Here is a 21,239-nt window from a genome sequence, read left to right as displayed (position 1 = left end):
TGACATTCTTGACAAAAACCAAATACTAATAAAAGTACATATTGCAAAAGAGTAGGTATGCAGAAGGGATCTTGCTTTTAGCAGGGGGAACCAATATTCAGTAGAGCAGACAAAGAACTGGAATAGCAGCTTCCCAAGGACTAAGACAGCATAGCTCAGGGATGAGATGTCTGGAATTATATAGGTCATCATCATTTGGAGGACACAGGTTTCCTAACAGGGAAATGGGATAGAATAGCATTTTTCAGAGTCCTTCTTTCAGTCCCGCAGCACCACCTTCCATATTATTCCACAGCATCCTCTGGCTCTCAGTTCTCATAGGCATCATCAATAATTCCAGCTCTTTGGTCTCAGTCTCTGGACCAAGTCAGCTGTGATGGAATGGAATTGTGAAGGCCACACTCAGGGAGGGAAACATCCTCTTTTGTCTCCTGAGGGGCGAGGAAGAGATAAGAGGATGAGGCTGGCACCTCCCTGAGGAATTCACTCTGTTTTCACTGGCTGACTGTGGGAACTGAGTTTCAGTCTGGGAAGATTCTTGCTAAAGGTTGTACTTAACAAACATTGCTGAACTGAATCTGCATGGTCTCCTGGAGTTCCTTGGGCTAGGCCTGACATCAGCAGACCTTCAGAGGCCCTGGCTTCTGGCTGCTGCTGCTAAATGCCAGGTTGGTCTGTAATAAGGCCTCCCTCATCTGCAATTTAATCATTGATGAGAGGGCTGACCTGGCATGTATTACTGAGACCTGCCTGGGCCCAGAAGGGGTGGTGGCCCTTTTGGAGATATGTCCAGCTGGGTTTCGGGTGTGGCACCAGCCAAGACTCTGGGGCAGGGGTGGAGGTGTGGCGATTGTCATCTGGGAATCACTTATGGCTTTCAAGGGTGCTGCACCACAGGTCACTGGATGTGAAGACCGTGTTCATTAAGTTGGGCTCTAAGGATCAGTTGGGATTGTTATTGTTGTACCAGCCTCCCTGCTGCATGGGAACCTCCCTGCCTGAGCTCCATCTCTGGACTGGCAGTGGATTTCCCCAGACTTATAGTCTTGGGGGACTTCAATCTGCCTTTTCTGAGGGTGAGGTCTAAGGTGGTTCGGGAGTTCATGGCCACCATGATGGCCATGGACCTATCCCAGGTCATCCAGACCCTACACAGGGCAATGGTCACACACTGGATCTGGTTTTCCTGGCGGAGCAGCAGCTATATGATCTGAAATCGGAGGAGCTTTTGGTGTCCCTTTGTCATGGTCAGACCATGCCCTGATTACCATGTGATTCTCTGGCACCACAGGGAGAGGAGGGAGGCTGCAGGGAGGCTGAACCCATTAGATCAGTCTGCCTCCAGCAACAAATGGGTTTCAGAGGGAACGGGGTGGTTGTTCCTGCTGGCCTACTGCATTGGTTGCCACTTAGAATAAGAGGGCGGCTGAGGCTTTAGATTGGATCGCACCTATGTAACCTCTCCCTTCACATGGATCCCGTCACTCCCCATGGTTGACGGAGGAGCTGAGGAAGATGAAAGCTGCCCTTATTGCATCTGTGGATAGCTGTCCTGCAGCCCTGTTTTGGGTGACATGTGCCTTCTTGGGTAGAGGGGGCTCTGAGAATCCCTGCAGGGGCATGCAGAAAAATTTGTTCAGCATCTGTCAGACAAAGTTGCTTGAGTTTGCTCCTAGCTGGGACACTGGCCTTGTTGCAGGTCCAAGGAAGATGCCTGCGGTGGAGTCTTGCCCAGTTATCTGGAAACAGTTTGAACCTGTTGGGCCTGATGAAGTGGACAGGGTCCTTAGGACTGTGAACTCAGCCACCTGCTGTTTAGATCCATGCCCTTCCTGGCTTCTTAAAGCAAGCCAAGTGGTGTCATGCAACTGGGTTCTAGTGATGGTGAATTCTTCTCTGAGTGTGGGGGTTGTTCCTTTACCTCTTAAGGAGGCCTCGGTTCACTCCCTCCTCAAGAAGTCATTGCTGGACCCCACTATGCTGGACAACAGTCATCCAGTATCTAACCTCCTCCTCTGGAAGAAGGTGGTTGAGAAGGTGGTTATGCAGCAGCTCCACAGGACCTTGGATGAAGTGGATTATCTGGATCCTTTTCAGTCAGGATTCAGACCAGAGTATGGGATGGAAATGGCATTAACTGCACTTTTGGATGATCTCTCAGATGGGGGTTGTGCATCCATCCTTGCCCTACTTGACCTCTTGGCAGCTTTCAACACCATTGATCACGGTATCCTTCAGGATCGGCCCAGAGGATTAGGAGTGAGCAGCACAGCATTGTGTTGGTTCACCTCCTTTCTCCAGGATCAATTCCAGTCAGTGGTGATCAGGGAGAAGAGATCCTGCCCTCAGCCTCTTCTGGGGTTGGTGCTCTCTCTGCTCCTATTCAACATAGACATGAAGCCACTGGGTGAGCTCATCCATTGCCATGGGATGAGGTATGCTGATGATACCCAATTATATATCTCTGCTCCTGGAGAATTAAGCAGTGCTATGGACATCTTATTCCTTTATCTGGAGGCTGTGAGGGTCTGGATGGGGAACAACAGGCTTCAACTGAACCCTGGTAAGACTGAACCCTGGTAAAACCCAGACTGGCTCTGGGTTTTAGGGCCCGCTGGTTCTAGAACTATGCCAACTTTGGTGCTAGATGGGGTTGCACTGCCCCAGACAGACCCCATATGCAACCTGGAGGTCTTCCTAGACTCACAACTCCTTCTCAAAGAACAGGTGGCAGTCGTAGCTAGGAGGGCCTTTATACAACTTTGTATTGTGCGCCAATTGCACCCATTCCTAGATGGAGGGCTCTCTTTACAGTCACTCATGCCCTAGTCACCTTCCAGTTGGACTACTGTAATATACTCTACATGGGGCTGCCCTTGAAGAATATCTGGAGGCTTCAACTGGTGCAAAATGCAGTGTGCGGGCAGTTATGCATGTTCCTAGCAGAGTATATGTGAGCTGCATTGATCACCAGGTTGTTTCTGGGTCCAATTCAAGGTGCTGGTTTTGACCTTTAATGCCCTACATGGCATGGGACCAGGTTATCTGAAGGACCACCTCTCCCGTTACATCTGCCCATCCCACCTAGATCCAGCAGAGAGGGCATGCTACGGATCCTGTCAGCTAGGGAGCTACATTTGGTGGGTCCTAGGTGGCGGGTCTTCTTTGCTGTGGCCCCTGCTCTATGGAATATTCTTCCCCCTGAAGTAAGGCTGGCTTCATCTCTTTTAACTTTCTGAAGGTTCCTCAAAACCTGGTTGTGTCATCAGGCCTAAGGACTCCAGGGGACTGGTGAATTATTAAGGTGGCTACATTATTAACATCTCTACCTAATATTTCTTCTTGTTTAGTTTTATAGTTTTTAAAAATATTTTTGATAATTATAATATTGTTTAGTATTTATTAATTACCCATTTTTAGCTTTGTTGTACACCGCCCAGAGTCACTTGTCATGAGATGGGCAACTATACAAATTTGATAAATAAATAAATTAGGGATAGGAAATATAATTCAATATCAAGAAGGCCACACGTTCCCTGCTTCTGCCTTGTAATTGCTTCTTCATTAGTTGATGTTCCGTTCATACAAAAAATAAAACAAAAGATTGCAGTGGTAGTCCTGAAAAGACTGCATGTAATAGCTCCTAGGTAATTTTGGCTGATCTTGAAAAGTTAAGATATGTCAGACTCTGGATGGGAGACTACCAGGAAATTCCAGGGTTTTAGGCTAGATTAGGGGAAAAACCCCAAGCCTTAGAAGAAGGCAATAGCCAATAACTTCTACACTTGTACCAAGAAAACTACATGGTTTGGTCCATGAAGTCATATGGAATCGAACTCATACTGAAGAAAACATGAGGTTTACAACTTTAAACTACGTTCAGCCCTAAAAGAAACTGGGTACAAGCTCCACTACATAGTGGAATGTGAGATACCATGAAGAGATTTACCAAGCATAGTAGTGATAAACAAGCAGAAACTGGAAATATTGGTTTGGCGCTTCTTGAGAAAGGCAGTTTTACTAGGCAAAATGTTAAAGCAGGTAGCTTTAGACAGAACGCATGGAGAGAGAAGCAAAAAAGTTAAGAGAATTACATTTTTAAAAAGCACTCTGAAGGCTGGTGCTTGCATAAAAGAAAGTGAAAGATTATTTTACTCAGGAAGTAACATGGTGATAGGAAAACCTAAGTTATCTAGTTTATCAGTAACTTAGAAGCGGCATGGTACAAATTCCATTACTTGGGCTGAAACTTTGGAGGGTCAGCCAGAAGCCTGACTTGTTACTGGCTTCTGTGTTGTCACATTATTTGGGGTGAAGGATATCATGAAGCCATAAAGCTGTAACTCATGCTTTGTGCTGCCTCCTCAGTGCAGAGATAGGAGTCAATCCTCATCTGCTCCTTTGCTTATTGGATTTATGGGCCTCAGTATCATTCCTGGGGCTGGCCCAGGTTCTTTCTTGCTTCTGGATGTCATTTTTAGGCTGTAGGACTGAGCCAGAAGGGGTGAGGCCCGTCACAAGTTGGGAACTTATTTCAGGAGCTGCTAGTTTGTCACCATGTTGCCCCTCCCCACCTTCCTTATGCCGGTCGATGACCGTAATAAAGATTTATTTGAACTTCCATTACTGGAGAGAGTCAAGTAAAAGAAAACCAGGAAACTGGCATGGATGACAGCCCTGATAATATCATACTAACATTTATCTGCCACATTTTGCAGAATCTGCAGCTTCCATGTCTTCTCCAAAGATAGCCCCGTATAGGACTCATTGCTGTAGTCCAATAAAAGGCATCTTAAATACATGCAAAATATGTGTTCCTAATCAAGGAAAGGAGATAAAAGTGTAGGGTCCTGCTGCTAACTCTCCCTAATACGTAGTGCTCTTGTGGCCAACAGGTTTACAGGTGCAGAAAATCCATGCGCACAATGCCTTCACGTTCAACGCTATATAAGCGCTCATACTTAATTACATCATAATGTTAAACAGTTGCGGCTGCAAGAAGGAAATGCAAGTATTTGTTTCTGTCTTAAATGAATAGGACAAAGAGAGGGGCTTAAACATGTTTTGACCACACTACAACATAAAGCGTGGTGGTTGCTGATCCAGACTGGTTTGGATGGAAACAAGAAACTGTTTACTTCAAACAGAAACAGATGCTTCTGGTCTTCTTGGAGCCAGGCCAGGGGCTGGAAATCAGAGGAGAGCATATTTGTACAGAAGGCAGTTTATGATTTTATCAAATCACATTGCATTTGAGCGTCAAGTCAAATGTTTGAACTAACTTTCAGAGAATGCAAGATTGCCCTACTTAGGAAAGTTCTGTATTCTACCTTACCACAGAAGCTGGATGGTTTATCTTATCTATCTTCTTGCCTAAAACATGTAAGCATTACTTTTAATATGTAAACAATTATGAATACCTTAGTATAAATGAGTTGCTAACCTATTTGCACTTAAAATCCTCAGAACAAATAAAAACTGGGGATTTGTAAGAACAAAACATTAAAAAGGAATATACAGAACAATTTATCTCATTCTGCAATTATGCATACAATAATTTTATTTCTTAATCTCTTTTAAAATACGCACATCAGAATATCAAAATCTATGATCTGAGTATAATAAACCTGCATTTATCAGTTTCGCCACCAGATGGTGTACCCATTCCATTAAGAGCAAAAATGATTCTTTTGCACAGCAGTTTATACTCTTCAGATATATTTATTTATTTATATTTCAAATTTGTCACCGCCCATCTCACTGTGGGCAACTATATTACCTATAGCTACATTTATCATGTTTTAGCCAAACTATTTTTTCCACTCTTAAAACTTATAATCACGGGTTCTAATTAGTTGTCTATGACAATTAAAACTCACCTCCAAAAAACTACACTGGGAGTTTTTAGAAACTAAAAGGGAAAGATGAAATTAGATTGTGTTTCTCACACATTATTTTAGGCTAATGATTAATTGTAGGCTACTTCAAATGATTAATTTAGATATGTGAACTAGTAAATTATTCTGTGGGCTAGTAACATGAGACTAATTTACAAGGATGGCTTATACAATACTCTATATTCTTTTTTTCTAAGGCCGTGACATCTTATAGAACCTTAAGTTTTAAACACCATAGTCTCTTTCACATAACATTCTAAACTATTTTTGAAGATGATGATGATCATGATGAATTCTATTTGTATGCTGCTGACTCCCACCAGACCCATGACAGTTTATAACAAATCATATGATAAAATGTCCATGGCACAATATATATGTGTGTATATGTGTGTGTGTACACACATACACACACACAGCAAAACTGCTTGAGAGCCAGTTTGGTGTAGTGGTTAAGGCATCAGGCTAGAAACCAAGAGACCGTGAGTTCTAGTCCTGCCTTAGGCACGAAGCCAGCTGGGTGACTTTGGGCCAGTCACTCTCTCTCAGCCCTAGGAAGGAGGCAATGGCAAACCATTTTCCAAAAAATCTTGCCAGGAAAACTGAAGGGATTAATCCAGGCAGTCACTAGGAGTCAAAACTGACTTGAAGGCGCCAAAAAACAAACACAATATTGATAATAATAAATATTTATTTTACATTGTTTTACAATGTAAAAACAACAAAACAATTAGCTGATGATAAGCATTTTTTCTCCAAAAACCCTCTGGAAAAATTTGGTTTTCATCAACTTCTAGAAGGCTATTACTTGTTATGTGAATGTAATCGTTTGCAGCAAACTATGGTTTATGGATATGTTACCAATCAATTATTTTGTAAATCATAGGTAAAACATACAGGGGTTTTCTAGTCATCCTGGTCTAGTGCATGAGAACTGGTTATTAAATGTGCATACATATTAAAGTAGCTAAGTCATAAAGATACATATTTCTAGCTTATACATGCAGAACAGGAAGGAAAACCCAAAAGATGCCTGAGAGGCATCGGGCTCTGCACGAACAAGCAAAACCACGGCCCTGGAAAGATTGCATTCTGGACTTTCTGGACAGACCAGAGTGCAAAAAATATGGCTATTTAGCTTAGTTGTCTTGGAAAGACTAGGATTTAAGCATGTCTATTTAATGTCTATTAATTCTTAATTAAGAATTTGATATGCATGATTTTGGTTTATGGGTGAACATTTCTTCCAAATTTTTATCTATGCCTACAGCTACTTAGCCAAAAACTCTTTGAGTCATAGACCAGTATAAAATAACATTAATAAGAATTACAGCCATTCGATTGTAAGAGTGAAATCTATGAGAAATAAAAGATACCTAAAATCTAGCAGCACCAATCCAATATTAATATTAAAACACTAAGATCTTTATATAAGTTTTTAAAATTAAGACTAAAACAATAAAATAAGAAGTCAAATAGCAGACAATATAAAATAGAATATAATAGCTAAATTATATCCCACATTTGGAATCTGTCTTTATTAAGAACTTTGGATTTACTGTGCTTGTGTGGTTGCCAAAAAGATCATCATATGTTCCTGGAAACACATTTGCACACAAGATACCAAAAGTTGGTTTGATGAAATGTGTAAATTCTCAGTCTTTGAACTGGCTCTCTATCTTTGTAAAGAAAAGACAGATGTAATTAGTGCTGCATAATATAACTGTATTTCATTTAGTTTGACTAATTTTTTATTTATAAAATACATGCTTTGTTTTTTCTTTCTTTCTGTAGTTCTATATGAACAATAAAAATGACTAGGGAAGTGTATGTCCATATTTTGAATATATAATTTAAGAACCAGTGGCTGAATTTGCTTTATCTCACCTCCTTCCCTGGACTTTGAAGAAGCAGGATAGGAAGAGTATTGATGCTTTTGAACTTTGGTGTTGGAGAAGGCTCCTGAGAATATTTTGGATGGCCAAGAAGTCAAACCGATGGATCATCAAACAAATCAACCCAAAGTTCTCACTTGAGGCACAAATGACCAGGCTCAGATTATCCTACTTCGGACACATTATGCGAAGGCCCAGCTCTCTGGAAAAGGCTCTAATGCTGGGAAAGGTGGAAGGAAAGAGAAGAAAAGGACAACCAGCAGCAAGGTTGATGGACTCAGATATTGTGGCAATGTTGGAAGACCTGAAAGACCAGGTTAGGGACAGATCATCATGGAGAAGATCTATCTATGTGGTCACTAAGGGTTGACAGTGACTTGATGGCACATAATCAATCAATTAATCAATCACCTCCTTTCCAATCTATTTTTCCTTAAATATGAGTTTTATTTGATCAGTAGAACAGGAATGTTTCAATGCGAATGAAATAAAATAGATAAGAATAAACTGTACCAAATTGTGTTTATAAAGAATTTTACCAAAGGTAGACAAAAGTGCATAAAAATGGACAGAATTATATACAAAGAGCTGCCACTCTAAAACGAAAGCATTTTAATCACGTAATTTTCAAAATACAATCATTCAGTTAGTTGCAGAGAAGGACTAAAAACTGTTAACATTATTCCAAAAGGTCACCCTTTGTTGTGCAAGTTGATAAACATAATAATCCCTAACATAAGTTGTTACAGAACATCTATCGGTGTTTGCCCACAAGTGACAAGCTGTTCTTGTATGGTCATTTACTGTTATTGCTTTTCAGGTTTTTAGTAGACTGTTTCACCTACATAGTTACCATTAGTACATCAACAACATGTACCCATTGTAGTCATTATGCTCATGAAAATTGAATTCCTACAGTTCAGCAGAGAATTCTGCAATCAGTATATTATCTATAGGCATTTTCTCTTAATGTTGTTACTTAACATACCTAGGATAATACTGTAATTGGAAATTCACAGTTCCTACACTACTACCTGTGCAGAGCTGCACAGGTGAACATAATTCACCCCAATCTTATAGGATACCTTTTTTGCAGATTCATTTTACAGGGTTAGAAGGATCTCAGACTCACAACAACGGATGTCAGTAGCTCACGTTACAGCTCTTAAAAGCAGAGAAAGAAGGAAATGTACAGATCTGATGCCCATTCCCCAAATTCATCTTGTAACTCTGTAACATTTCTATATTGTCTTATCTTATTACTATAATGTAACCTACTGTAATCTAAGTGTATTGATTTATGCAGGCAACAGATCAAACTGCCTATGATATTAATAAATAATTTTATAGGAAGGGATCCTGATAATGCATGAATACATTGCATATATCTCCTAATGGATGGGGTTTTGCATCTGTGCCTAATGATTGGGAAAATGCCATTATTGTTCCCCACACAAAGGTAGGCAAGAATAAATATGACAACTACTAGTTTGTTAATTATATCTGGGAAGGTGTTTAGGCCTTCTTGTCCCTTTCAATCAAAATTCTGCCAATGAGCAAAATCTAGGAAGTGCAGGGTTGCTTTATACCAAGCAGGGAATGTGTAGGAAGAAACTGAATGGTTCGTGGATTATTCATTGTTAATCATAGAATTGTTTAATGTACAACGTTTCTAGATAAATACATAAGGAATGCTTGTGATGATGTTAGGGGTCGTTGGGGACGTAGATGTACATGTACTTCTATGTGCAGAGGATGCCACGCTGTTGTTGTGTTAGTTATTTTAGTGTTAATATTGACTTATCCAGTTACTGTTACATCCTGAGGAATAGGAAAACTGATGAAAGAATTTTAAGACTTGGCAATGTTGGCAGAAAAGCGGTGAGTAGCATGTGCTCTTTTGCAAGGAAAAGAATGCTGAAAGGAGTGAAGGTGGCTATGCAAAAGACTGAACTTCTGGCCGTTTTGTTATTGGAAAGTGACAGTTGAATATGTCAGGAGAAACACAGAGGTTGAATGCAGTGGGAACGTAATAATGTGTGGTGAAAAAACAAGAGACAGGATCAAGCGGTGTTGAGTGAAAGTGGACTGGACACAAAAAGAGTGAGTGGATACAAAAGAGGTACCTTGAGGTGGTTTATTCATATAGAGAAAATGGATGAGGATTAATCTGCAAAAGAAATATATGAAATAAGAGTGAAGTCAAAAGGAAGGGAAAGATGGAGATACAGTAGTTGGGCTTGATATAGTTGATGAGATTCATAAAAAAGAAAGGTGAGAAGTTTAAAGAACAAAAGGCAATACATCAAGAATTATATAGAAGTGAAAGAAGCAAGTATAGTTTGTAAGGACAGAATAATATAGAAAGCTATAGTAAATGGCACATAATTTAGTCCTAGCTATGTTTCCTTTTCTTTTTATTATCTCATGTCTTTAACTCCTTTGCTTCATTATTTCTAATATAATAAAGAATAATAATTTCTTCATTATTATTTCGGAATAATGTTGTTTACCTCAAAATGGAAGAGCATATTAGATATACAAGAAGGGGTGAAATGTACAAAAAAGGTTGAAAACTAGTGGCCCAATTGCGCATAATTTCCTATCCCATCACATACATATCTTGCTTACATCTTGAAAATTTAAAAAACAAGTGCTAATACAATGGCACATATATTGGGTCTTGGGACTTCCAGTATGGTTCCATTATGCTAAAAAAAAAAACAAACCCTAAACCTGAATGTAATTTTTCAAAGCTGCTTGTCTTAAGTCTCCTATGTTAATCCATTCAATTGCTGATATTTGGGTCCATGAATGCCATATGAAATACATGCAGAAAATACTAATATATTTCTCTACCAACTGGTATAGCATCTAGGGTAATCCTCTCTTCACTGAACACAACTTGCTTGTCCAACAAGAATATTGTCTTCTGTTCTGTATACTTCCAATAAAAATGTCATACATACAGTTTTCTAACTAAATTCAACAAACTGATTAGGCATCAACTGGCTGGACCATTTCTGTCCCCATTCAGCACAAGGAAAGATCAACTCTGTTCCCTGGAAATCTGCAACACTCAATCTATATGATAAATTAGGTCATCAGTATTAACTTTCTATGTGTGAACAAAAACCGTATGGCTGCCCCAGGGGCACATTCCTATTCTTCAACTGTAAAATTAATTTAGCATTTTCTAAGGTGGGAGACTAGGACCTATTTGGAGCATAGCCTAGTCTTATGATTGAAATGAATGAATCAGTGGAATTATTACTAAAAAAAAAAAGTTGGTAATATTCTTCCCATATATTTATAGCTCTTACACCATCAAAATTCTTAGGTAGAACTAGCTATTATACACAGAAAGATAGCAGAATTCTTAGCAGTAATAGCCTGAATTAAACACTTTCAACTATGCTTCTGCGTATATTTTTTTTCTTAAAGCTTTACAGAATTTGTTCAGTTCACATAGAGAATCAAAAAGTGAGGGCAAATTATTAGCTTTAAGTCTTCAGTTAAAATGGTCTTTACCTTGAAACAGTAATGGTTTACCTTTTGTTCTTAATTGTGGAGTAGAACTCGAGTGTCTCCAGCATACTGTGTACTATTTGTTGGTACACATCTAGTAAAACTATGTTATATAATAATATCCTTTTCCCTTTCTACTTCACTCATAAATCTTTCTAAGCAAGGTCATTAAGAAATTTATATGACTTGTTTGCTGAGGATAAGATAAATTCAGCCAAATACTATCTTAAAAGGTGTAACTCCATATATTACTTTTCTGAAAATACAATATAATCAACAGCACTAACTCAAAGTCCCCTCAAATAGAGGTACTCTCTAGAGTCACCTTCAGCTGATTCATTTACAATATATGCATTGTATTACAACTATGGACTACTTTCTATCCAATAAGGCTAGCACCTCCAACGTTTAAAATGGTGAGGCCAGATCCTTCAATCAAAGGTAGATAATTGTTAAACTAGATACAGTATATAGAACTACATCATTTGAGCCTAATCTGATGTTAAAATCTCTTGAATGTGGCAAGAGCACCATCAGAATACTTCAAAAATGTATCACTTATATCATCTTCAAGTATATACCTGATACCATTTGGGAGATAGTAACTACATAACTACAGCCATTATTTTAGAATTATGGGTATGGCTAGAGAACACACCCAATTTCATTAATTCAACTTTCTCAAACTTGACACTCTCCAGATGTGTTAAGAAACTGTTTAGAATGCTGGACCTTGAATTCCCAATATAGCTGAACAGCCCCATACTGAAGAGGGGGGATGCTTTATATTAACAAATGAAACGTTTGATAGGATACATACTTGTTCTCTAATTTTATTTCTAATGTCAGGAAAAAAAATCATTTCACTTCCCAGCAATAGTAAACATTGTTTGGCTATTCCCCAGCAGTAAATAATGTTTCTTCATATAATATAATGAAAAGGATGTGCCCCATCCCTATAGACCATTCACTTGTCAAGGAATATCTCCAGCTAACTGGAACCCAACAATCAGCACCGCTGCAAACTCTTATCTTAGCATTAGCTACAGAAGATGAAACATTAAGGCTCTGACAGTACTTTATGGCCAGAGATAATCAAAAGAAGTACAAATCAGGATTCAAATTACGTGTTTGAATAAAAATAGATAAAACATTTTAAATTATACTGTAATATTCAAATATAGTCATTAAGTCCAAGACTCTGCACATCTCAAAATCCTCCAGAAATCCATTCCACACAGATTACCTCTGCTCTGTCTCAAGCAATTAGGAGTATATTTCATCTATCCAACTTACTATTGAATATGCAACTCCAGATGATTCTTTCTACACACCATTTGTATCCCAGGAGTAGGCTAAACATTTTGATAACAGTAGACTTTGGTAAAATAACACACTAAATTAATTTTTAAGAATTGAGGATGTGTTCCTTTGATTTCAAGTAAACTGGTTAAGAATTTCCCTATTTTAATTGGGCTACATCATCAAATTGTAACTGCCACAAAGGCTATTTAAAATTTAAATTCTGCATCTCCCAGCCACCGTATTGAGAAATTGGGTTTCATAAAGTTATTAAAAAGGCACTTACCCCATGCCACATAGATTGCAGGAGGTAATAATTTAATGCTTGATTTATTGAAACTTGAAGCATTTTTAGCTGCTGTGATATAATCCCAGTGTTCCTTAACTCAGTATGGATTTTCCACTGAGCAACGTAATTCCAAGCAATAGCCCCTATGTGCCCTGATGGTAAAGTTCTTACAATTGCTCTGGTTCCAGTGTAGACTGATTTCTTAATCTCCTTATCATTTTTGCAAAATCTTCTTATTAATAAGGTAGAACGTTCCTTCTTACTTCGGGAAAAATCTTCCTCCGTAATTTTGTTTGCATTGCAGTTTTCAAAATGGCTCAGAAAAGGCTTTGAAAGCATCCTTCCAGTAAAATTACCACTTGAGAAACTGTGACCTGAGCCTGCCACACTGAGTTTTTGGGTTCCTTTTCTGAAACACAATAACTTATCCACTGACGCATCAGAAGAATCATGGAGTTGTCCAGTCTTACTCCCGCAAGATGGTAGCTCCAGGTAGTTACAAGTGCAGGCTATAGAATCATTAGTGCAATTGCTGTATGCTTTTATTGGCTTCATGCAGTCATTCCAAATGAAGTTGTTATGCAAGGTATGTATGTTTTTTGAGATACTATGGCTCTCTTTAACATAACTGACATCAGTACTTTCACTTTCTTTTTTGTTGACTGAGGACTGGCTTCTTAGTGGCTTCAACTTCACTTGAGATGCATCCATGTTCAATTGAATTTCAGCATACATGGCTCTTTGCAGCGAAGAAGAAATTCCAGTTTCTGAACATTTCGCTTTCTTTGAAAAAGAATCATATGGTTTATATAATTGATTATGTATAGCATTACTCTTACAGTTTTTCTGTATGTCATAATTTATGTTAAGAAATTCCAAGGAAGCAGGGATAAATGTGCCTCCCTGCCAGGCATTTTCTCTATCAGTCATTTCTTCTTATCTGTTAAAATAAAAATGCCAAGCAACGTTCCCTAGGAAGTCTTTTTATTCAACTTATTATAAAAAGGTCTGTACACCTGATTTGTCATTTCATAACTGGCATCTACAGAGCTTTATCTCCATATCCATTCTGAATGGCAGATGTTGGCCCCAAATCAATGGTAGATAATCCCATTTCTTTGGAAAACATGCTGATCCCATAACATTTTTTAAAAAATGTGTAAGTATTTTTCCTCCAATGCTACAATGTAATGGATGCTATCACTATAAAGCATATAGCTCTGTAATTAATAGTCTCCCCAAAATTCCAAGCGCTTGGCTGGCATAGAATATAAATAACAGTCAGTATTTGTTTGGAGTACCACAGGATTTAGACTTGTTTTCTCCCACAGATTAATACTTCTGTCACAGAATATAGTATTGCTGTTTTGCTTCTTAGTACATTTCTTAGAAGAATATAACAGGAAAAGCCCCGTTTCTTAAGTCATGCAGCCTCCAGTTAGTTTTCTGCAAGAAAAAAAAACACATTCAATACAGTTATTAATGGTATTAAATTGCATATTAATAAACATAAATTACTATTTCCACGAACTTATCCCTCTTCTCTCAGGAATCTTAGAAAAGCTGCCCCTGTAAGTCTACTTCTGATACAAAAAAGAAGAAACAAAGAGAAAATAAAAATGAAATTAAACTGAGCCAAAACATTGATCAGAGAATGGGACACTTGGATGAAAAGTGTCATCTAAATTCACACAAACTATAAATCAGACCCTAGATAAAGTGATCAAGCAACATTAGTTTAGTTATTTTATTCTGATGAGCATTTATTTTTAAAGGACTATGTATTAGATCCAGCTAAAGCCCAACGTCAAGGTCGATCAAGGTAATTTAGAACAGATTTCTTTATATTTAAAACATTTTTTTGGCCACCAACTCAACCAAAGAGACTCTGGGTGGCTTATAGAAAATTCAACAAAATCTAATGAAAAGAATACAAAACCACAATACATAAATTGATAAACAATAATAAAATGGCACTCCAAACAGAAATGCGTCCTGGGCTCCAACATATCATCACCCAAAGGCCCAGGGAAAAAGCCAGAACTTGACAGCTTTTCTAAAGACCAGCAGGGTTGGGACAACTGTATGTCAAGAGGATGGCTGTTCTATATAATAGGGATGTGCCTGCTGGTTCCCTCAAGATGGCATTGTTTCAATGAAGGGACATGGAGTGGCTGCTGGCCAACACCCACAATCAGAGAAATTAGCAGAGTTTTGCTGCTCTTAACCGCCAAAAGTAAATCCAGATAAAGATTTATTCAAGTCTGGTTGAGTTTGCTCTTGTTTTTCTCCAGGGGCATCCAGGCATCTCTTCTACTGTTTCCTCTTCCAGAGGCCCTCCATAAACCAGGAGGCACACCAGAGTCTGCCTGCAGAGAGTATCCACATAGGCCCAATCTAATCTAAAGCTGCCACTGCTGCCTCATTCCAAGTGGAGAACAAGCCCTCAACCAAACCATGTAGTCCTAAGCTCCCTCTGAAACCCAACAGGGTCCATCAGGCACCTGGGACAAACCAATCAAATAGGTCCAGCATTCTTACAGACTGATAACATCCACCAACTCCAGAACATGTGGCTACCACCCCAAAACAAAGACCACAACACACACACACACCGCCCATGAGTTGGGCCTGCAATGAGCTGGGTCAGGTCCATGGTTCCCACAGTGGTCATGGATCTCTTGCAGATTCCAAGTCCACATCCAGGGATGGCAAGTTGACATCTCCAAGGACTATAAATAAGTCCAGGGAGCTTCACCCAACAGCCCAGAGATGGCATCAAGCAGCATGGGCAGAGAAGTTGCTACGCAACAGGGAAACTGGTACAATAGCAGCAATCCCAACTGACTCCCAGGCTTGGTCTCACACCTGGTTAATTACAGGGTAGCAGCCCTGACAACCACCCAACTCTCTGGGGAAAAAAACAATAGCAATTCCCCTGACCTTGGAGTCACAGCTGATGTCAAACCTGAAAGCTGTCTGGGCACATTTCGGAAAGGGGAACCCCATCCCCCTTCAGTGCCCAGCCAGGCCTTGGTGATGCTTTCTCCACAATTACAACATGGATGAGGTGAGCTTTTATTAGAAATCAACCTGCATTAAGTGGCACTAGCCAGAGTCACCTAAGGCCCAATACCCAGAAATGGGGATGCAGGCAAGGGACTGGAGTGTAGGATCCCATTCTTTCCACGTGCACCCTACCCTCTGCCTCTTCATTTACAGGCCCATTACTGGACTGGGAGGGAGTACCATGATGGAGTGGTTTTTGAAACATGGTTAAACCTGCCAGTCTAGCCATTTGTAGCAATATCTATAATCCAGTACACAGCACTAGTCCCATGCCAGTCAAGAGAACGATTAGGAGATATTTACTAGTCAACTGGTGAGATTTGGTGGAACATATACCAATCTAGAACCAAAATTCACATTCACCTTTATTCTTCGCCACGAACTCATGGGTATTTTAACCATCTATTAATCTTATTGTTAATCTAAGTTGTACAGCCTACAAACATATTTGTGTCAGTCTATTCCCAATGCTAGACTGAAAACTGACCCAAATAGGCATTCAGGAACACAAAAGCTGCAGAATTTACTGCAGAAAAGCTAATACAGCCCTAATGCAAGATTTTGAACAATTCTATGTACCAAATGCAAGACCTATTTGTAGCAAACTCAAGGTTTAAATGTGTGTCCCTTTTCTCCCACCTGAACAGCATAATGAGCCTGAAGAGACAACATTCAACTGTCTCTTGATTTGATAATGGACTAGTCTGGTTTTACGGTGTTCAGGCTCAGACAATATGCATGCTATCCCCATCTTGTGTATGATTTTATATGATTTGGACAATTATCAACTCTGATGAAGTAAAACATTGTGCAAACAAAGATTGTTTTTATTAATATCTATAATCCAGTACACAAGAACAAAGGAAAATCCTCCTTTTGATAAAAGCGTGAAATGTTCTATGCATCTGAATAGCAGCATAAACTGGGAAGGAAAATAGATCAAGCACAGACAGATCGCATTAGATTTATTTATTTATCAAATATATATGCTGCCCATCTCACTGTATAAGTGATCAGAAGTCAACAGCAGAGACCATGGAAATTTGAAGCATTCTGGCAAACGGTCAGTGTTCATGATCACACCTACTGTATTTACCTTTCACAATGAAACTACTGATTAATGAACTGTAAATGATATATACGATAATAAAGCAAATAGATTGGTATTTCTGCCCAGGATTTGTGAAGTAAAATTAAGTTCCATTAAAATATTTGAGTCAAGAGGCACATAAATCAGTATTAAAAGAAATGACCAGCAAAATTATTTTTGTCAGAGCATCTTGCAACTGCTGTTTGGATGAAAAAAAATGGGAATGTCTTGAAACAAGATTGCAGCCACTACCATAGTATAACAGCTGTGAAAATAATATTCTTTCTCTGAAAATAGCAGCAGTGGCTATGTCTTGGTACATGTTTCTTGATGAGTTTTCCTCACATGAGGAAATATAACATAATTAGACTGTTTGCAGGAATCAGAAATATTACACCTGTCAACATAAATCTGTTCACTTTAGGCAAATATTCATCAATTATTTGGCTGGGAATTTTGTGAATTATATTTGAAGGTCAAGGCTACAATCCTATACCAATATATCAAGAAATGTGTTACTTCTGGAGCTTACTTCTGAGTAGATTTACATTATACTATACGAGAGTTAGGTGCCATCGAGTTGATTTTTACTTTTATGATAAATGTTTTCTGTCTTGGCCTATCTGAATTATAACACACACCTCTTCTAAGGACATTCCACTAATCTTTCATCCCATCCATTGCCTTCTCTTTCTTCTAATTCCCTTAACCTTGCCAAGTGTTAACATTTTTCTAACCTATCACCTGCTAACATTACATGCCAACCACCCAGAGTCACTTTTTAACGAGATGGGCGGTTACAAATTTGATACATATATAAACAAATATAAATAAACTCGTGAGTTTCTACTTCCTGAAGATCACTTCAAGGAAACGGTCTGTCTTTATTTATCAAGGACTGACTGATGGTATCTTTTTTCACTCATTCTTAGTGTCCAGATTTTACTCTGATTCTTTACCACTAGAAATGCTATTTCTTATCTATTCTGACTTTTATTGTCACTGAAATATCCTTACTCTTCATGGCCTTGTTCATATGTATCTATTATTGAGCCCAAGAATGCCAACTTCAGTTATTTACCATTAGCTTTAAAGTTCACCAAGTACTTTAGTTTAGTTTTCTAAATATGTTACACTGACCTGAAGTTTTCCATTTTCATGGTTACCTTCACAATGAATTATTTTTACTTTACTTTCAGCTTACAAGTTGATGTTACCTGCATATCTCAGATGATTAGTGTTTCAATCTCCAACTGTTATTCTCGCTGTCACCTTTTCCAATACTGCCCTTCTCGTAACACATTCAACGTACAGGTTAAATAGATACAAGGATAACATGCATTCTTGTCTCCCTCATTTCCTTACTCTGAAACACTCTGGTTCTCCAAATTCCATTCTTACCATGGTTTCTGGTTTGTTCTAAAAATTCCTCACAGGAATAATCAGGTTTTCTGGCACTAACTTTAGTGTGTTCCACATTATTTATTATTTATTTATTCATCAAATTTGTCACCCCCATCTCATGAAACGATTCTGGGCAGTTTACAACAAGATAAAAATTCATTCAAATACAACATAAAAACAATCCTAAAAATAAATAAATTCCAAGAAGATAGAAAATTGGCAAGTAATTCCAGGGAGCATCATCAGGGGGCTAACCACCCCCAGGGGTGGGTAAAGCCTGTATCACCCCATGCACACTGACAGAGCCAGGTCCTTAAATCTTTTCGGATTTGTTGCTGGTCACACAGCCAGCCACCTGTTTAGACTGGATTTGGCATTTTTATCTACCTATTGAGTCCTTCCCAAGGACCTAGGATAGGCAGATGTTGTTGGATGGTGTTAAACATTTCATCGCAGGATGTAAGCTGTTCGAAGTAAAGCTGCCTTTTGCAATTGACTGATGGTGATTTTGTCACATTATTTTTATATTATTATCATGTCTTTTTTATATATAACTCAAGGCAGCAAACATACTTAATACTCCTGCATCCTATGAATTATACTATCAAATGTCTTTTTCATGTATTCCGTTATTAACTCTAATACCCATCTTAAGTTAGCTATATGATCTCATGTTCTCTTGCTTTTCTTTAAAAAAGTTGACTGTTCATTTGGTATTTATCTTTCAGGGTATGGCTCTTTTCTTCTTTGTAAGTTCTAAATACCTAACTGCTTACCTAAGTCCCTACTCTGAACACCACTTTAAGCAAGATGTTGCTTTTCTTGCCCATTGAACCACTCCCTTCTGCAAGATGGGGGATAATTCAGATTTACGTTTCAGGGTTGTTATACAGATTATAGCTAGATAATTCAGGTGAAATATTTTGAGAACTTCAAAGCATTATTTGCAAATGTAAAGTATTATTGCTGCTACTGTGATTTAAAAATACTAATAATACACATATGTAGATCATATAGAACATACTTCACTATATATGGATACACTGAAAAAGAACATGCTGTAGTCTCCTCTCAATAAAATACATTACTAAGATGCTTAACAGTCTATTAAGCAACTGCCTTTAGCACAACTCCTATCATAGCAGCTAAAATCCCAAAAGTTCTAACCCATTTCATTTATCCTTCCTAAAATTAGTTAAGCTGAGAAACTATCTGGGCTGAGCAGGAGTTGAAAATAATGGAAAAGTGGATTTTACATTTCCTGTGCTACTGTATGTATTAGCTATGCAGCATGAGGCACCACATAGCCAAAGTTGGCTGATTCCCCCAAAAGCTAGGTAGGTTGGAATTGGTTAATACCTGAATGAGAGACCTTCAGGAAATAGCAGGGCTATAGGCTAGTCTGGGAAGATGAAAAAATATCCAGAATGGCCGTGGAAAACCATTTCAATGTCTGTTTTACTGCTGCCAAGAAAACTATGTGTAATCACCAGCTTAGCCAAGGAAGTCTAGATCTCCTTTTCTCCTATTTATTATTTTTATTCCTTACTTTTTTAAAAAAGGCATTTTTATTTATTTTAGTAGATATTTAAAACACAGACAAAATTTAAAAATCAGATTTGGTAATGCTTAACATAAAAACAACAGGCAGGAAAGAAAATTCAACCTTAAAAATGTATTCTTTAATAAATCATCTTCCAGAATTACTGGACTTTTACAGCATAACCAAATATGAAATAATGATCTGACCTGATTATTGCATTTTCAACAGTTTTTAGGAAATGGCTTATACTTTTTGGCAATCAATATTGGGGTAATTTACCAGTGATAAAACATCTTGTACCATTTTTGTCCTATTTATTACTGAAGATACTATAACCATGTAATTTCTGTAGTTCTAATCTACACTCACCTGGCTGTGATTTGTACTCAGCATTGCCTGTAACAAAGTTCTCTATTAATTCCTCAGCAAAAATTTCTCAAGCAAGCAGTTATTATTATTAGATTTAATATAGCCACCCACTTCAGTGGACTCTGTTCAGTTCTACACATAACAGTGGTAGGCAGATGCTACCTATGAACCAAAAACAATTACACATCAAAGTTCCTTGGGCATGTTAAGCTTGCCATTCAGATTTCAAGCCATCTGAAAAGAACTACTATTTTGAATAAATGCTAGGTATATAAAAAATGTATTGATGTTCCCAGTTAAACATTAAGCTTTTATCCAAAAGCTTTTATCCAAAAAACGTGGTATATATGTTTGCCACAGATCCTCATCCCCTGTGAACTTCATACAATATTAAATGGGACAACTGTTATTTGTTAAATTTTATATTACATTTGTTGTTCAAGAGTTTAACATTTTATTTCATCAAACTTCTGATTATTACAATCAAAGCATTCTATGACATCTTCATGTATCTTTTCAGTCATGAAACTTCATGTTCTTATTATGGCACAATACCTTATTGTACGTATTTGTATTCCTTTGTAGGAATAAAAACAAGAACAGCAAGAGACACGCTTATTTAATCATCTATCTATCTATCTATCTATCTATCTATCTATCATAGTTATTTGTAGGAATTTAAAGTTGGGCATACAAAATTTTGCAAGGGGGCACGAAGGCCATCCTTGGCTCCTAAGCTTTATCTAGGGGCAGACACAAAGTGGGTAAGGATGAAAAGGTGCCTGGGAACATTTCAACTGAATTAAAATTTTATATACTAAACCAATACATGTTTGTCACAATGTTTGTTCAC

General features: G+C 38.2%; 1 protein-coding gene across 3 annotated transcripts in view; it reads right to left on the bottom strand.

Moving 5' to 3' along the window:
- Positions 1–21,239, bottom strand: part of PLCE1 (phospholipase C epsilon 1) — a 153,321-nt gene that overhangs the window by 120,951 nt on the left and 11,131 nt on the right. For all 3 annotated transcript variants that reach the window (XM_088128955.1, XM_088128956.1, XM_088128957.1), the window contains exon 2: positions 12,909–14,357. In XM_088128955.1, coding sequence (XP_087985081.1) covers positions 12,909–13,841 — 933 coding nt within the window. In that variant the 5' untranslated portion in view covers positions 13,842–14,357. The remainder of the gene's footprint in view (positions 1–12,908; positions 14,358–21,239) is intronic.

The sequence above is a fragment of the Python bivittatus genome, unplaced genomic scaffold (genome assembly GCF_059951505.1).
Source record: "Python bivittatus isolate LINGU-HERP-01145 unplaced genomic scaffold, Pbiv_v1 ctg000780_np1212, whole genome shotgun sequence".
Taxonomy (NCBI): domain Eukaryota; kingdom Metazoa; phylum Chordata; class Lepidosauria; order Squamata; family Pythonidae; genus Python; species Python bivittatus.
This window is presented reverse-complemented; position numbering and strand designations above follow the sequence as displayed.